An 18076-nucleotide genomic window follows, 5' to 3' on the forward strand; every position below is an offset into this window, starting at 1 on the left:
TGGTTCTAAAGGGCCACAGTAGCCCCCCGAATCAAAGAAAGTGCTGACTCCTCCACGTTCCTCCCCTGGTACTTTTTGTTGAAAGGCAGAGGGGAGGAACCTGGGATTCGGTCAGGCTACTGGGCATGGCCATCTCCTAGTTGCCACTTACCCCCACCTCTTCCTGGCTGAGACTTTCCACAGTCTCCTCCTGGCTGAGACTTTCCACAGTCTCCTCCTGGCTGAGACTTTCCACAGTCTCCTCCTGGCTGAGACTTTCCACAGTCTCCTCCTGGCTCAGACTTTCCACAGTCTCCTTCTGGCTGAGACTTTCCACAGTCTCCTCCTGGCTGAGACTTTCCACGGCCTCCTCCTGGCCGAGACTTTCCTGTGTATGAAAATGGGACATAGTTTTCGTTTTTGGTCATCAATCACACACAATTTCAAGCTCATGACTGTTGCAAATTGAATGTTAACAAATAGAAAAGACTGTCATTCTGACCCCAGCATTTTTCATTCTTGTCCCAATCATTTTTGGATACTATTGCCTATTGATATGTAAACCACTTTGTTAATTCTGAAATTAGAGATCAGTACTAACCTGTAGTTAACAGCATTCAATTTTTGGACAAGAAATATGTAGAACAATGCCATACCGGACTCAAGCTGGGCTCCTCCACATCTTCCTGGGTGGAAGGCCCAGTTTGGACTTTGGAAGCCTCAGACAGGGCAGCTCCATGTATTTATCAATGAAGTTGGGGAAGAAAGCACGATCATTGAATCTATCCATTTTATCTGCAAGTCACAACATAAGACAAACCCTAATGTCAGGCTAAACTCTCCTAATCTTGTCCCAATATAGGCCTCAATCTATAAGCAGTATAGGCCACTGATGCCCCAAGTTAACACATTTGGCACTTACGCTACTCCGTCCTCCGCTCACAGATCGTACGTACGACGCACGCGTGTTACGCTTTATATACACTGTCCATGCATAAAACTCTGCCCGCCCCTGACCTTCTTTCTAGTATATTCCCTGTCCCTTATCTTTTGGTGCGGTGGGAGAGCACATGGCAAGGAAAGAGCAAATGCATGCAAACATCCTGATCCAAGAGATTTAAGGCCTCAAATATGTACTTTGTAGAGATGGTGGAGATGGTGGACATCTTGAAGAGTAGGAATGGACGAACCCCTCGGTTCGGTTCGCACCACAACATACCAAACAGGCAAAAAATTTGTCAGAACACACAAACACCGTTAAAGTCTATGGGACACGAACATGAATAATCAAAAGTGCTCATTTTAAAGGCTTATATGCAAGTTATTGTCATAAAAAGTGTTTGGGGACTTGGGTCCTGCCCCAGGGGACATGTATCAATGCAAAAAAAGTTTTAAAATGACCATTTCTTTGGGAGCAGTGATTTTAATAATGCTTAAAATGAAACAATAAAAGTGAAATATTCCTTTACATTTCGTATGCCTGTAAAGTGGCACATTTTTCCAGTGTTTAGAACAATACCTGCACAAAATGGGCCTCATCCCCACAACCCTTGCTCGGTGGTTGAGGGGGTCTGCAGGCAGGGGGCTTATCAGAATCTGGAAGCTCTCTTTAACAAGGGGATCCCCAGATCCCGGCCTCCCCCCGTGTAAAATGGTAATGGGGTACAAGCCCCTCTGACCCCTCAGAAAAACCATTGGGAAGTCCCCGTGCCTAAGAGAGGGACGGGGTCACCTGGGACGTCACCGTGTGGCCCCGCCCTCAGTTATAAAAGAACTGTCATCTGCAAGGATGCGTCATACGGTTGGTCGCAGCTTTTTTTTTTCGGTCCATTGGCGGAGCGAGAGAAGATGAATGGACTTTGTAGGACATTTTTATTTTTTTATGTTTTAATAAAGGACTTGTCCCAAGCTGTGTCTTGTCTTTTTTTTCCTTTACAAATGTCATTTTGTTCAAGGACAAACACCGGAAAAATGTGCCGCTTTACTATAGACACCCCCTAGGTACGAAATTTAAAGGAATATTTCATTTTTATTGTTTACACTTTAAGCATTATTAAAATCACTACTCCCAAAAAAACTGCAGTTTTTAAAACTTTTTTTTGCATTGATACATGTCTCCTGGGGCAGGACCCAGGTCCCCAAACATTTTTTTATGATAATAACTTGCATATAAGCCTTTAAAATGAACACTTTTTGATTTTTAATGATAATGTCCCATAGACTTTAACTTTGTTCTGGCGGCTTTCGAATTTTCCCCAAACACCGTACATTGTTTGGTGTTCTGCAGAAAATCCGAACAGCCAAAGTTCGGCATGAAATTATGAAATGATGGTCGAACCGTTCGCCCATCCCTATTGAAAAGAGAGCCGACTATGATGGGAAGCATGGACCTTACCCAAACCCAAATGTGAGAAAGGCCAAGATCATGGCTAAAGTTGTGAAAAGTCTTCAGAAGAATTTTGAGGTACGGCGATCCAGGGATCAACTGAGGAAACAATGGCCAGACCTCAAATTGAAGGAGCAGGATCAGTACAGAAGAATCAAGAGAGTGCTGCAAAAAAGTAAGTATTTTGTTGTGTGTTTTGCTATGATTATTATTCCTTTCTGGCTGGTACATGTGCTTTTCTTTACTGTTGTACAATTTAAAATGGCAAGTTTCAGGTTCATGGGCACAGTAAGCGTTCGTAGTAAACATTGTTCGTTTACTAATACTAATTTACTAATTGTTCTCACTAATACAATGCTTTTGGTAGAGACAGATGCAGTTTAACTACATTTGTTCATGCCTATTTGTCTTAAAAGACGTTTGTTGTCTAGATGGGTTTGTAACTAGAATGAAATGCAAACTTGATTCAGTGTAAGTAGAGGACACTCAGCATCTGTTTACTCCTCTGGGTGCAGGAACACTAGTGTGGGACACCAAAACACACACATGTCCTCCATTGGATACTGGGGTGTCTCCATGTGTGAAACTTGCACAAAATAGGTAAGTATTCTAGCTTTAGAAAGGGAAAAAAATAATGTCTACAGCTTGGAACTCTGCCAAAACAGACAAGTGTACGTCTCTTCCAAACAATGTTTGCCCATCGCCATCTGCCATCACGGGATATCAATGTATGTGTTTTGTGGATGCAACCTCTTCCTCACAACTAAAGTAGATGAGCGGAAGGGGTTGCACCCCCGAAACATGTCCATTGATCACCCATGATGGGAGCTAGCACATGTTGACATTAGGCATAGGATCAGGAAGGAAATCCACATTTTAACTCACAATTTGTGTGCATCTTCAAAATTTGGTTTTTACAGGGGTGACATCACCCCATCTGATGAAGGCAATATCAACACAGTTTGGACATACTAATGTCTGATATTGCCTTCACTTTGTCAAAGTTAAACTTTGTAAGTTCCTGAGTCGTGTATGTTTTATGGTTTTAAACATGCCTGTTTAACCCAAAAAATGCTATTTGTACTGTCAAACCTAAAAATGTTATACAACAAATATGTTGGTTTGTTCACAAACCCTTTTCTAACGCACACAAGAATGTGCTTTGAGTAAAATGTTTTATACTCAACAAGGTGTGGGTCTTATTTCAATGCTCAATACCAGTTTTTGGAGTAAGTTGGTGTTTACAGTGACAGTGGGGGTTATTTACTAAAGGCACATCCACTTTGCACTACAGTTGCACTTTCGGTGCAGTTTCAAGTGCACTTGTAGTGCAAAGTGGATTTGCCTTTGGTAAATAACCCCCACAGTGCTCTAAAATTTGCCACAATCAGGCCATTTTCGAGACTCAACACAATTAATAATTCATGGTTCTGAAAAGGATGTGTTTTTTTAGCATTAATGCATTGCATGCATTAAAACAAAAACAAGGTGTGTGTGTGTGTAGCAGACCCACAACATAATAGTTAGCTGAAGAAGAGATTGTCACCTCATGTATCAAATAAATCACATTTGCACTATTGAAGAAAATGGCCAAAAAGAAAAGCCCATTGGAGAACCTAGGAGACAGCTAAAAGAAACACAAGCAGTAAATCAAACGAAATATTATTTCAGTTTAAAAAATATATATATATTTTAAAAATGTTTCTCAAACACTTGCTGGCATATCAATGGCCCCCTACCCACAATGTATTCCAGATATTTTTGATGGACTTCGTGGGTGCTTTGGGGGGGGCAAGCCAGGATTGCCAGCTTCAAGCGCCATCAGAGTTGACTGATCTGGCAATTCTGTCTCAGGCGCAACTGAGGCCACATAGTTTTAAGGATTTCTCGTTTTTAAGTTGTGCATAATGCAGCATGAAAGTACGATATGGTATATTTTGTATTCTGCCATGTGAATTAGTGTCAGGAATAGGCGGAATTGGCTGGCCATTATGCCAAAAGCATTCTCCATCACTCTTCTGGCTCTGGACAGCTGGTAGTTAAAAACCCTCTGGTGAGGGTCCTCATGGGGAATGGCCGCATCAGATGTTCACAAAGCCCAAACGCTTCATCAGCAACAAACACGAACCGTAGACCAGCCACGTTGTCTTTTGCAGGTGGCAATCCCAGGCCACCACTCTGGAGCCGTCTGTAGAACTTGGTCTGGGCGATGACTCCACCATCCAACATCCGGCCATTCTTCCCCACATCCACATAGAGAAACTCATATGTCGCCCGACACCACCGCCAACATCACATTACTATTAAACCCCTTATAGTTGTAATAGTATGACCCAGAGTTGGGGGGTGACGTGTTGGACGTGTTTCCCATCAATTGCCCCACCAAAAGTCCCACCGCTGGGCAAAGTGGGATGCCACAGTCTGCCATTCCTGTGGCGCTGAAGGAAACCATGGAGTCAAACAAGAAACAATTTGTACTTTTGCACTTTTGCACATAACAGTGCAAGCAGATTAGACACAAACATTCTTGGCCAACATCAGTATAACATTTATTTTAAAGAGTATTTAAAGACAAAAATATAAGGCCCACTTATCAGATTCTTCACCCCCTCTGATGGCCCATTTAAAAATTTTAGGGGGGTACATGTTTTGGACAGGTAACCCTCTCCACTTCATTGAGAGCTGAATGCATACATAATGCGTGTTACTTTGGCCAGGCCCTCCTTACTTACACTATTGGCAGCCCACTGCACAGGTATGAAGTGTCATAATACAAAAATGTGAATACATACTGTCCAAATTGAAGCACACTTTTACATTCTGCAATTACCTATCAAGATAATAGGAGAACAAAACTTGAAACCGTACCATTTGAAAGTATTCAGGCAGGCCCTTGCACTACATGCTTTGGTGAATTCATTCATAAATATTAACACAAAAGAGGTAGGTATAGTGAGTATGGGTTTGGCAAAGTTAGTAGATAGAGGATTGGCATCGGTTGACTTTAGTGGTTGGGGGGAGGGAGGGTTCCAAATGAGTTTGGGACCCAAGAAAAAGCCTCTTGCACGCTGCCTAAATTTAAGGACAAAAAAAAATCACATTTATGCAGTGTTTAGGGTAAAGCACTACAATGGATTTGACAAAATACTTTTTTTTACATTTACATTGCATTTACATTGTTAAGTGACTAGGCTAGGTGTGTATGGGCCCAGGATAGCATGCTGGGGAGGTTAGTGAAGGCAAATATGCATGAAGGACAAAAGGAACTTTGAAAACTCAGAGTAAGACTCCACAACACCTTCCAGTGGGCCTCCTACAACCCATACCCAATGGAGAGAGGCCCTGGACCCACCTGTCTATGGATTTCATTGTGGAGTTACCCAACTCCCAGGGCAACACAGTTATCCTGTGGTTGACCGGTTCTCAAAGATGTGTCATTGTATTCCACTTAAGAAGTTGCCCACTTCTAAGGGACTGGCTTCCATTTTTGCTTGGGAGATCTTTTGCTTACATGGGATACCCAAGGTGATTGTCCCGGACAGGGGTAGTCAGTTTGTGTCCCAGTTCTGGCAAGCCTTTTGTGTACAGTTGGGAATTCAGCTTGCTTTCTGCTCTGCGTATCACCCACAGTCTAATGGTGCCATAGAACAAGCCAATCAGTCCTTGGAGCAATTCCTATGTTGCTATATTTCTGACCATTATAACAACTGGTCAGATCTACTACCGTGGGCAGAGTTTGCTCACAACAGTGCCTTGAATTCTGCTTCCCGATTGTCCCCGTTTATGGCAAATTATGGTTTCCAACCTTCCATGTTGCCTGTCTCATTTGTTCCACAGAATATTCCTGCGTTAGAGGAGCATCTCTGTGGTCTTTGTTCCACTTGGGAACAGGTCCAGGAGGCTTTGCGACATGCTAATCATAGGTACAGACTCCATGCTGACCGCAGACTCCTGTCTGCACCTTCCCACCAGGTTGGGGACAGGGTCTGGCTGTTATCTCGCAACCTATGACTTTGTGTTCCCTCACTGAAATTCTTACCTCGGTTAATTGGTCCTTATTCTTCTCAGAATTAACCCAGTGGCTTACACATTAGACCTTCCTTCTAAAAAGTGTATTTCAAATGTATTTCATGTTTCCTTATTAAAACCTTTGGTCTGCAACCACTTTACCACTTTGGTGCCACGTCCTCACCTTGTACAGGGAACCATGAGGAGTATGAAGTACAGTCCATTGTTGACTTCCATAGGTTCTGTGGGGGCATACAGTACCTGGGGCATTGGAAAGGGTACGGTCCGGAGGAACACTGTTGGGTCTCATCCTCAGATGTACATGCCCCTGTCCTCCTCTGTGATTTCCATAGATGTTTTCCCCTCAAGCCTGATGGTCCTCCGAGGGGGAGGGGTCGTTGAGGAGTGAGTACTGTCAGGGCTGGGCTCAGCCCTTCCTTCTCTGGGCTGGCTGCTCTGCTTTTGGCTAATTACCAGCTCCCATCTCTCTACAGTTACTTAGCTGTTGATGATATCCTGCTTGTCAGTCCTGCCTACTTAAGCCGTCCAGTCCAGAGGAGCTCTGCCTTCACCTTGGTCACTTCACAGAAACTATCTCCTGCGATCCTGTTCAAGACTTGCTTTTCTGACATCCCTTCTGGCTCCAGATCCCGCTTGCTGGTCCACCACATTGATCCCTGACTTCTGGCTTTGTTGAATATCCTTTCCGGTTACCAAACTTTGACTATGTTTTGACTATGTTTGTTCTTTTTACTTTTATTATTAAACAAGTGTGATTTAACTGTACTTCTGGTGGTATACACAGTATGCAATACAGTGCAGCCCTTGTATAGTTGTTAATACAGTGCAGGCGGTGTACACAGTATCTAATACAGTATGTACATTTTCTAATACGCTTCAGGCAGTGTACACAATATCTAATACAGTATGTACAGTTTCTAACCTAACACTGCTTTAAACTCTCCACAACTTTATCCCTGACCTGTCTGGTGTGTTCCTTGGCTCTCATGATGCTGTTTGTTCACTAAGGTTCTCTACCAAACCTTTGAGGGCTTCACAGAACAGCTGTAATCATACTGAGATTAAATTACACACAGGTGGACTCTATCTACTAATTAGGTGACTAATGAAGGCAATTGGTTCCACTAGATTTTGGTTAGGGGTATCAGAGTAAAGGGGGCTGAATACAAATGCATGTCACACTTTTCAGATATTTATGTAGCGGTACCCCCGTAGTAGCCGCTGAGTATTGTGGTCCACATGTGACCCTTCCCAGCCTGGCATTCACCTATCAGACACTCAGAGACATAGAACAGTCGATGCGATTATTTTTTTTGTTTTATTTTTTATTGAGGAGATTGAACTCTGATGGGGTAAGGGAAGTATGAGATGCCCAGTAGAATTGGTAGAACTTGCTTGGGACAACTATATATATATATATATATATATATATATATATATATATATATATATATATATATATGTATAGTTCGGTAGATACACTCCTTTCTCCTCCTGCACATCACTTTCTCTCTAACCTTCTGGCACAGCTAGCACAAAGTGGTTAGGCCTGACAGGCCTTAGCAATTGCCTTTGCAGGTAGGGACCGTGGGCCCCTATAGTGTAGCAGATAGAAAATTCCTGTGCTAGCTGTCCTCCATGCAGCTACTGAGCCAAGTAACCCATCTTCAGGCCCTACCAGCCATCCTGGCAGCAGCTGCACCTCTCCACTGTCCATGACACCACAGTCTACTCTGCTGGTTCTGCACCCATCCCAGACTACAACCTCCCAGTCCTCTCAGGCATGCCTCCTGAGTCCTCTCAAGTCTGTGCGTGTCACTCAACAACCCTTCAGTTGTTCCTCTCCCTGGAGATTTGCCCAGCAGTGCTCTCTCCTGCTGTTCTCTCTTGCTCCTCCAATGCCTCCTGTCCTGGACACCCCTGTGGTTTGTACGAGGGTCCCGTCCGCATCCGAGCCCAGGCCCAAGGTCACCCCCCAGACTGCGTATCTCCCTCATAGGCCCCCACAGCCTAGCACCCCATATCCAGCTCTTCCACCTGAACAACTCCTCCCCAGCTGGGCTGACCCTGGGTATTTAAGGAGGCCTGCCCCCTGCCAATCCAGGTTGGGGATTGGTCAGGGCTCCCTAAAACACCCCAGGCAACTTCACCTCTCCTCTCCTCCTCTCTTTCCAGAACTTTCTAGCAAAACTAGAAAGAAGAGGGAGGTCTCAGTGATGCTGCCTGCGAGTCACCAGCTGCTACCCTGAGCCACTCCCAGCCCAGATCAGATCAAAACGAACAGGCCTGGCTGCCAGCCAGGTCTGTCTAAATGTACCTGTCCTACAAAATCCTACCTCTAGCACCTACCTAGAGGGTGCTACATTTATTTGTAAAACATTTTGAAAACCATTTATCATTTTCCTTCCACTTCTCAATTATGTGCCACTTGGAGTTGGTATATCACATACAATTACAATAAAATACATTTACCTTTTTGATTGTAGCATGAAAAAATTTCAAGGGGTATGAATACTTTTTCAAGGCACTGTACAAAGATCAATCAGTACTCTTTCAGTTTGTGATATTTATAATGACCATTTCTCATACACTGCAGGTTTTGTGCCCAACCCAATTTGTAGCATCCAGTGGCTACCAGTACATGTATCTGTGGTCTTCAAAGGCTCTCTTGTGCACCCCCATTCTGTATTAACACACCAGACAAGATCATCCTCCTAACAAGCTGCAATATGTTTGTTTTTTGGTTTGGTACCATTTTAGAAGCACCCCCAAATTAACTACCCCACATCCCAAATTAAAGTAGATAACAAAGGTTCAAAACCAATTTATTACCACTTTAACCCGGCCCCCTACCATGTGATCAGATGTCAGCCAATGACAGCTGATCACATGATGTAAACAAAAGCTCTGTAATTGTTGTTTTTTTTCTCCTCACGCTGACAGCGTGAGGAGAAAAAAAAAGCTGATCACCGGCTCATCTGCAAGGGACATCATTCCCGAAGCGAAAGAGGTAATTATGCCTCATCTGTGCACACTAGTACCCACTGCCAGTGCCACCTGCCATTGCCACCTGCCAGTGCTCACAGTGCCCACCAGTGCCACCTATCAATCTATATAATTTATAAACCGAGGTGAGACGACCAAACCAGAGGATACCACATCCCAAATGTTAATGCAAAAATTAAGGACAGGGGAAGAGGTAACAAACCACCAGGGACTTTTAAAGGTATCAATTACAAAAAGTATTTATGAAAACCAGTGAGGATCAGAAAAGCAGACATAAATAAAAATAAAATCTATAAATTTATTGACAAAAAACATAAACTAAAAACACAGTAGATGAAAATACATCAAACGGACAGCAATTTTCAACAATTCATTTGATTTCGGTCAGAATGACTTATACCACGCTCGACATGTTTCACTCAAATCGAGTTTCATCAGGAGCTTTGTGTGATAATGATAACGTTGTAGTACTGTATTGGATGATAAATGCAAAAACATTTAAATATAAATGAAACATTACAAAAAGTGTTCCAAAGAAAAAAGCATATGATCAATTATTGTAAGTCAGGCACAAATATTTACATCACATTAACACAGGGACATAGATAGTAGATGATCAAAGGGTATGAGAAATGTCGCTCTCACCTGCAGTTTATTAGAGAAAAAAAAAACACCAATTGAGAGATAGAAAATAAGGACAAAGAAGCCTCAAAATAAATAAATGGGAGCGCCAGGATAATAGATGCTTGCAGAAAGACCTTCCAGAGGTTGCAGTCTGAAGTTTATAACATAATAAAGAAAATTATATATTAGATAATGTTAAAGTTAGCATATGAATAGTAAAAGCCGCAAGATTTGCGGCTTAAAAGGTAAGGGTATAAATGAATTGAAAATTACTTAATAGATCAATTTAACGAGAAAAGGGGACCAGCAAGGGCCAATCTGTAGCAAACAACCTCTGCTACTAAGTGTAGATAGAGTGTGCCTTAGGATAAGCAACAATATGAAACCGATCTATAATGAAAAAAAAAACAACAAAAAACCCACTATTATATTAATGTTGAGGAGTTATAATTAGTACCACCAATGCTAAGACTGGATTACCTACCCTGATAAAGATTATACCGAGACATCCGCCATGGTTGTCTCCCGCAGAGGATATGAGGCATAAGGGAGCTGTCTTAAGAAGTGTCTCTCCAAACTCGGCGGCGTCTGACGTAGCTGCCGAGTTGCGGGCGGTAATTATGTTGCATCAAATTTCCGGAAATACCGGGGAAAAGGGCTGTGCATGTGCGTGATGACGCAGACTGACGTCACCCGCGCGTGGCGGCCATCTTGGAAACTCCACTAGCCCCATCAGTAAGTGAGGAAGAGGAATCCAAGAAACATTTCCTGCACATGCGCCAAATGATGCAGGCCGCGTCATTCGCGCATATAAGCCATCTTAGAAGCTGAGATGCCCACACCTGGGCATGGAGAAAGAAGAAACGATACAGGGGAAATGTTACATCAACCCTGCATAGTCTCAACAGCTCCACCCCCAGGTGAGGGAAATAGCCCATAGGTAGAAGACGGAAACCCGCCCTCATGCCAAGGGATAACATCCAGCTTTATGGATAAATGGAATAAAGCAAATTGGTGCAATGTAGAAAGGAGGAGGCTTAATTTGTTGCGAAGGGCGCCGATTGACAGTGCCAAGGTCACAATAAGCCCCCGGGCGCCTGTGCAAGCAATATCCAACGGATCCCAAAAATAAGACATTTGATGAAGACTTCACAAATGTGTCCTAATAAATTTGTTTAGTCAATGAAGTCAATAAAATAAATGTGATATTGGGTTCTCAAGGTGCGTATGTGGAAGAATTTCATTTACCCAAATCCATCGACCAATCTGCTAAAAAAAGGGATACAATACATCAAATAATCAGTGCACGTACACAAAATAATGTATATTGATTTAACACCGAAAATCAAAAAAAGAAAAAATTGTATTGAAATTAACCACTTCAGATCCGCGCTATTGCCAAATGACGGCATTAGCGCGGACCTACATTTTCAGGACTACGTCTATTGACGTCGTCCTGGTTACGAGCGGCCTGCGCGCCCCCTGAGGGGCGCGCGCGGCGCGCTCTGTGATCGGCGAGTCCGTGAGACTCGCCTGATCACCGATCCGTGTAAGGGGTCGATCCCGACCCCTTATCACGTGATCAGCTGTCAGCCAATGACAGCTGATCATGTGATAGAACGGAGCCGGTAATCGGCTATTATTCCTCCTCGCGCTGACAGCGCGAGGAGAGAAAAAAAAAGCCGATCACCGGCGGCCGTGATCGGGACATCAGTCCCGATCACGGCCATCAATACAAGGGACCACCTGCCACCTGCCTGTGCCCACCTGCCTCCCGCAGTGCCATCCTGAAGTAAAATAAAAGAAAAAGTAAGTGCCCCCCGTCAGTGCCCCCTGTCAGTGCCCATAGTGCCCACAGTGCCACCCACAGTGCCACCCACAGTGCCACCCCACAGTGCCACCCACAGTGCCACCCAATCTGCCTCAAAGGTGCTGCACCCCAGTGCCACCCATCAGTGCCCAGCAGTGCCGCCCATCAGTGCCCAGCAGTGCTGCCCATCAGTGCCCAGCAGTGCCACCTATCAGAGCCACCTATCAGTGCCACCTATCAGTGCCCATCAGTCCCATCTATCTGTGGTACCTATCAGTGCCCATCCGTGCCACCCATCCGTGCCACTTATCCGTGCCACCCATCCGTGCCATCTTATCTGTGCCCATCTTTGCCCATCAGTGCCGCCTTATCTGTGCCCATCGGTGCCGCCTTATCTGTGCCTATTAGTGCCGCCTTAACTATGCCTATCAGTGCCCACCAGTGCAGCCCATCAGTGCCCACCAATGCAGCCCATCAGTGCCCACCAATGCAGCCCATCAGTGCCCACCAATGCAGCCTATCAGTGCCGCCTAATCAGCGCACTTCAATGAAGGAGAAAAATGACCCGTTTGCAAAATTTTATAACAAACTATTAAAACATGATTTTTTTTTTTTTTTTTTTGCATCTTTTTTTGTTTGTTTAGCAAAAAATAAAACTCCGAGCTGTAACTAAATACCACCAAAAGAAAGCTCTATTTGTGGGAAAAAAATGATAAAAATTTCATTTGGGTACAGTGTTGTATGCCCGCGCAATTGTCACTCAAAGTGCATCAGCGCTGAAAGCTGAAAATTGGTCTGGGACTGAGGGGGGTTTAAGTGCCCAGTAAGCAAGTGGTTAAAATTGTACATATCCTACTGTATAAAGTATATTGATTGTTCAAAGAAATGGTTTGTAGCTCATAGCATCATTTAAACCAGGAGCACATGTGGCTTTCAAAGTATAAATCCAACGTGCTTCTCTCTGTAATAGGATGCGATCATAGTTGCCACCTCTTTCACCTGGGGGAATCGACTCCAGTGCAACAAAATGCAAAAGAGTCTCATCAAACGCATGGAGAGGACCCATATGCTGACTTATTGGTGTTTCCATTTTCTTAGCTCGCAGCAGAGATACATGATCTCTGATGGCAGCAGAGATACATGATCTCTGATGCGGTGGAAAAATGGGCGTTAAGTCTTTCCAACATAGTAAGCTCCACATTCGCATAACATTATGTAAACTATCCCTATTGATTGGCAAGTTGCCAGGAATTTCAGTTTATAAATCTGACCATGAGTTAATAGGATGCGTTTTGATGCGTAAAGGAAGCAACAGAAATTATATTTGTGGCAAGGTTTGGTGCCAGTGTCTTTGATACTGCTTCTAGCTGATGGAACATAATGACTTTGAACCAAGATATCACAAAGAGATTGGGAGCGTCTAAAAGTGATCTGTGGACGATCACCCTCATATTTGGATATCTTGGAGTCAGCTCGCAAGAGGTACCAATACTTATTCATGATATTGCGTACCTGTTGGTGCTGTCCAGAGAAATGGGTTATTAATCTAATACCCAAATCAGGCTTGGATGTTTTCCTGTCATGAATCAAGGTTGATCTATTTTGTTTTTTGGCTCGAAGATAAGATTGTTTAAGGCATCTGTGGCTGTGAACAGTCTTTCAGCTTGGGATGAGAGGGAGTTCAGGTACTCTTAATGTCAAAGTCTATAAGCGTTAAGGCCCCTTTCACACTGAGGCGGTTTTCAGGCACTACAGAGCTAAAAATAACGCCTGTGTAGTGCCTGAAAAAACCGGCCCCTTTCACTCCAGTGTGAAAGCCGGAAGGCTTTCACACTAGAGCGATGCGCTAGCAGGACGGTGAAAAAAGTCCTGCTAGCCGCATCTTTGGAGACATTGCGGCGCTTTGGAGACATAGCGGCGCTTTGCGGGTGGTTTTAACCCTTTTTCGGCCACTAGCGGTGGTTAAAACCACCCCGCTAGTGCCCGCAGACCGCCGCTAAAATGACACTAAAGCGCCGCTAAAAATAGCGGTGCTTTACTGCCGACAGCCGCACTGCCTCAGTGTGAAAGGGGCCTAAGGAAGTTGCTTACTTTGACTGCATCCAGAGAATAGCCATTCACAGCTGGATGAACACTCAGGTTGGACAGTCCCTCTCTCACAAGGCCTAGCAGCCAACAAGGTGCTTACTCAGGAACCAAGTCTTTATCACCGACTGTGTTGCAGAACATATAGGAAACTAAGCTGTAGAACACTTGTGGGCTACCTGGATCTTTCAGCCTGCTTGGCGATATCCACAAGACCGGATTCTCTCGGTTACTTCAGCCCTTCCAGGCTCTTGTTAAGGAAACCAACCCTGTACGTGGTGTTCTTCTAAAGAGTCCTCCCCTGTAATACTCGAAGTACAATGGGTCTCTTCCGAACCGGAGAGGGCACCCAACCACCTCAGAATCCTCCTTTATTTTTTGTGCCTTGGGCTAGCCAGCCCCGAGGCATCAATGTCGGGTGGATCCGCACCCCAGGCCATAGCCTTCCTGGGGGCTGGTCAGGAGGACTAGGACCATGTAATCAGCACATGATACTGAACCGGAATCCCGAACCACGTGACGTCTGTATCTTAAATACCCTCTCCCAGACTGCACAGCGAGAGGGCCACTCCCACTGACCTGGCTCCAAGAGAGAGTAAATTAAGCGACTGACCAGACCATAGTTCCATGCTTGCCACCTGAGACAGTGCCCCCTGTGGCCAGGCTGAACATCTCACAGCCCAGTCAGATTGACACAGAAGTCAAATTTAGGCAAATAGACCCAAACCAAACTGTAGTTTGGGTAAAGTTTTACTTTGAAAAAACGCATAGCGCGTACTCTTCAGGAGCCCACTGCTACATATATATATAGATTTTAAATTTGGTATTTTTACATTTTTTTAACAAAAAATAAAAACCGCAGAGGTGATCAAATACCACCAAAAGAAAGCTCTATTTGTGGGGAAAAAAATTATAATTTCATTTGGGTACAGTGTTGTATGATCGCACACTTGTCATTCAAAATGCGACAGCGCTGAAAGCTGAAAATTGGTCTGGACAGGAGGGGGGTTTAAGTTCCCAGTAAGCAAGTGGTTAAACAAAATCTCTTGCTGTTTTTAGTTTATTGAAGGTTTTTCTATAAGGTACAGGGAAATAAATTACAGTACAGAACTTCAACACTTTTGTTGTTTTTAACAAACAGAAGGCAACCTAAAACCAACCATTGAGCCTTTGGCCATATTGCAGCATTGTGGTCTGCTATGAACATAGTTATCCCTTTGCTGAGGTCATGTTCAGGTGTCCACACAATCTGCACTACAAAAATCATTCAATACAAGAATTTATTGTAGCAAGGCTTAATTGCTGTGATAGGAATAATACATTTTCAGCCCTTAAAGGACTAAAAAGAACCTTATTTGCCCAGGAAAATGACAGGCTAATGCCTGTACTACAACCTGCTCATAGGAACTGCTCATAGGAACGCCACAACAGAAGGCCATGTTAACTGCTGGGCCAAAAGCCGAAGGCCCCCTTTACATGTTACTTTGCTGAATTTTGCGTGCTAATGTGTGCTGTGTTAAGGCAATACATTCGTATAGAATTGTTTGCCATACAATGCCAGGGAGCAAAAACCAGACCTTCCCTTTTTTCTGTGTTGTACCACAAAAGCATATGTTTTTTTTTTTATATATTTTGTTCTCCATCAAAAATATATTTTATTACCAACCAAAATAATAATAATACGTCTTACAAGGCATTTTGCTTTCCAAATATAAAAACATAGTTTTAAAGCCTAGCATTTGGCACCTATAGATGAAAATTAGGACTTTATTTTTGTAAGAATCATTCTTTTCAAACTTCCTTTGACTTCCTTGTTCCTTATACTATAAATCATAGGGTTCACCATTGGAGTCACTACTGTATAGAGGATTGACACTGCTCTGTCTTTCTTTGGTGAGTAGCTGTTTCTAGGTCTCATGTACATGAAGGAAATGGCCCCGTAGTATAGGCAAACTACAGCAAGGTGGGAGGCACAGGTAGAGAAAGCTTTGTGTCTTCCTTCAGTGGACCGAATCTTCAGGACGGTGGAAATAATTTGGACATAAGACATAAGCGTCAGAGCAAAAGCACAAATGGCAACAAGTCCCCCGGAAACATATACAGCTATTTCGTTCATTAAAGTATCCTTGCAAGACAATCGGAAGAGAGGGGGCATTTCACAAAAGTAATGGTCAACATGATTTGACCGACAGTATGGCAGCTGGAAAGTAAAGAAAGCATGAGAGATGGAGTTCAGAAAGTTAACGCACCATGTGCCAACCGCCAATTGAATACAGATCTGCTTATTCATAATAGTGTTGTACCGTAAGGGATTGCAGATGGCCACGTACCTGTCAAAAGCCATGATGGACAAAATGATACATTCAGTTCCTCCTAAAGCCAAGTGGAAATACATTTGGGTTGCACAGCCTAGAAAAGAAATACTCTTGTCTTTGGCTAAAGTAATGACTAAGAGTTTTGGCACAATGGCAGAAGAAAAGCAGAGATCAATGAATGATAGGTTACTAAGGAAAAAGTACATAGCGGTGTGAAGCCTGCTGTCAATTCTGACCACTATGATGATAAGGGCATTACCTACAACTGTGGCTATGTACATTATTAAAAATAGAACAAAATATACACTCTGTAGATAACTATTTGTGGACAGTCCAATAAGGATAAACTGAAGAGGAGAAGTTTGATTCATGTAATTCATAATATTCAAATACTTAAAAATTTGGACCTGTATAAAAAAAAAAGGATGAACAATGATATCTCAGCAAGCCTGGGATCTGCCAGAAGGAAAGTAAATAGCGGTGGCCACTTTTCTACTTGAGGAGGAATGGTATTGCTTTGTTATGCGCTATGATCACTTTTCCTTCTTGTGTAAACAGAGCAGTAACATGACTGCTGCTTACTTTAGCACTATAGAAAGCTAAACCTAGGACTCCTCTGAAACAAGCTCCAAACACCATCTTGGGAGAGCCTGTGTCTAGTTTTGACACAATTCTAGTAGCAAATTTGGGATCCATGAAGGCTATAAATAGCTTTTTCCTCTGTCATTACAGGGCCCTGATGTGGGGAAATTTTAGGTTGAACCAGAATCAGGTTTTGTGAGGGACAGTTGGGTCTCGGGTGCTGCCTCATCCTCAGTCAGAAGGGTGGATGATCCTGGAGGACAGATAGTTTTAGAAACTGGGCAAAGTACGATGCTAGGAAAACTGCTTAGTGCAAGGAAAGGTTATGTGGAAATTTGTCTGGTTCAGCTGGGAATGACCGACTTTCGATCTATGTGTAGCCCTCTCTGTTCAACAGAAGCTGGTTGTTGGACAAGCTTCTGTTATACTGTTCTGCTAGAAAACCAGCATTCGATCAGTACATGCAGCCAAGGGACTGCAGTGCTGATCAGTGTATTCTGTCGGTGGGGGTGTCCCGCTGTCAGAATACAAAGACTCAGCAGGGAGGATTCCCCCATTAACCTTAAATATGTGGTTGGGGGAATCCACTCATTTTTTTTCATACAGCAAGCTGGCTGAACAAAAAAAAGAGTAATCTTTGGCTACCTAAATGGAGGCAACCTCTCATGATGGCTATTTTTCTGTAAGAATTAAAGATCTGTGTTCCAAACCTGCTGGACTGTTCCGTTCAAATTACCTTGTTTCCCCTGTATAAATCCGTATATTAGATAAAGACTTGTGTCCAGAAAAGGTTTTCAACATTTTCTTCATGGATTAAACACCTCTGCTGTTAGTTCCCACTACAATGTTATGTGAAAACTTTTAGGAAAAACTCAATTCATATCCCAAATCTCAAAGTCAGCAAGTTCAAGTAGGTACAGTCTATATAAGAGAGTATAGATTCTGAATTCAGAAGCAGTGCAGCATCATTGTGAAAAAGCATTACCGGTGTATGACACCTTAATATAAATAAAGTCAAAACTGTGGCTGCCCCTTTAAGAAAATGATTACTACACCTCATAAATTGCAAACATAAAGTATGGCGCTCACATATTACATGTTAAATCACCACAATATCAAACCAAAATGTAAATATGAATGGTTAGGATTGAAGTCCATCAACAAACATTGATAAAAATGGTGAACATATATTAAATTACTAAATTAATAACAAATCAATACGTATAAAATATCCAGCGTGACTGTAGCCCAACACCAATA

General features: G+C 43.2%; 1 protein-coding gene across 1 annotated transcript; it reads right to left on the reverse strand.

Annotated features, from left to right (window-relative positions):
- Positions 1 to 15533: 15533 nt before the first annotated feature.
- Positions 15534 to 16632, reverse strand: LOC143957691 (olfactory receptor-like protein OLF3). Its single transcript, XM_077467386.1, has one exon. The coding sequence runs from the start codon at positions 16612 to 16614 to the stop codon at positions 15679 to 15681; it is 936 nt and encodes a 311-aa protein (XP_077323512.1). The 5' UTR covers positions 16615 to 16632; the 3' UTR covers positions 15534 to 15678.
- Positions 16633 to 18076: the final 1444 nt, after the last annotated feature.

Source organism: Lithobates pipiens, unplaced genomic scaffold (assembly GCF_037356315.1).
Source record: "Lithobates pipiens isolate NorthernLeopardFrog02 unplaced genomic scaffold, aLitPip1_a1.2 Scaffold_54, whole genome shotgun sequence".
NCBI lineage: Eukaryota > Metazoa > Chordata > Amphibia > Anura > Ranidae > Lithobates > Lithobates pipiens.

Bases quoted from the DNA above. Each gene is read 5' to 3' on its own strand.
- LOC143957691 (XM_077467386.1), bottom strand. From the start codon at position 16,614: ATGAATTACATGAATCAAACTTCTCCTCTTCAGTTTATCCTTATTGGA.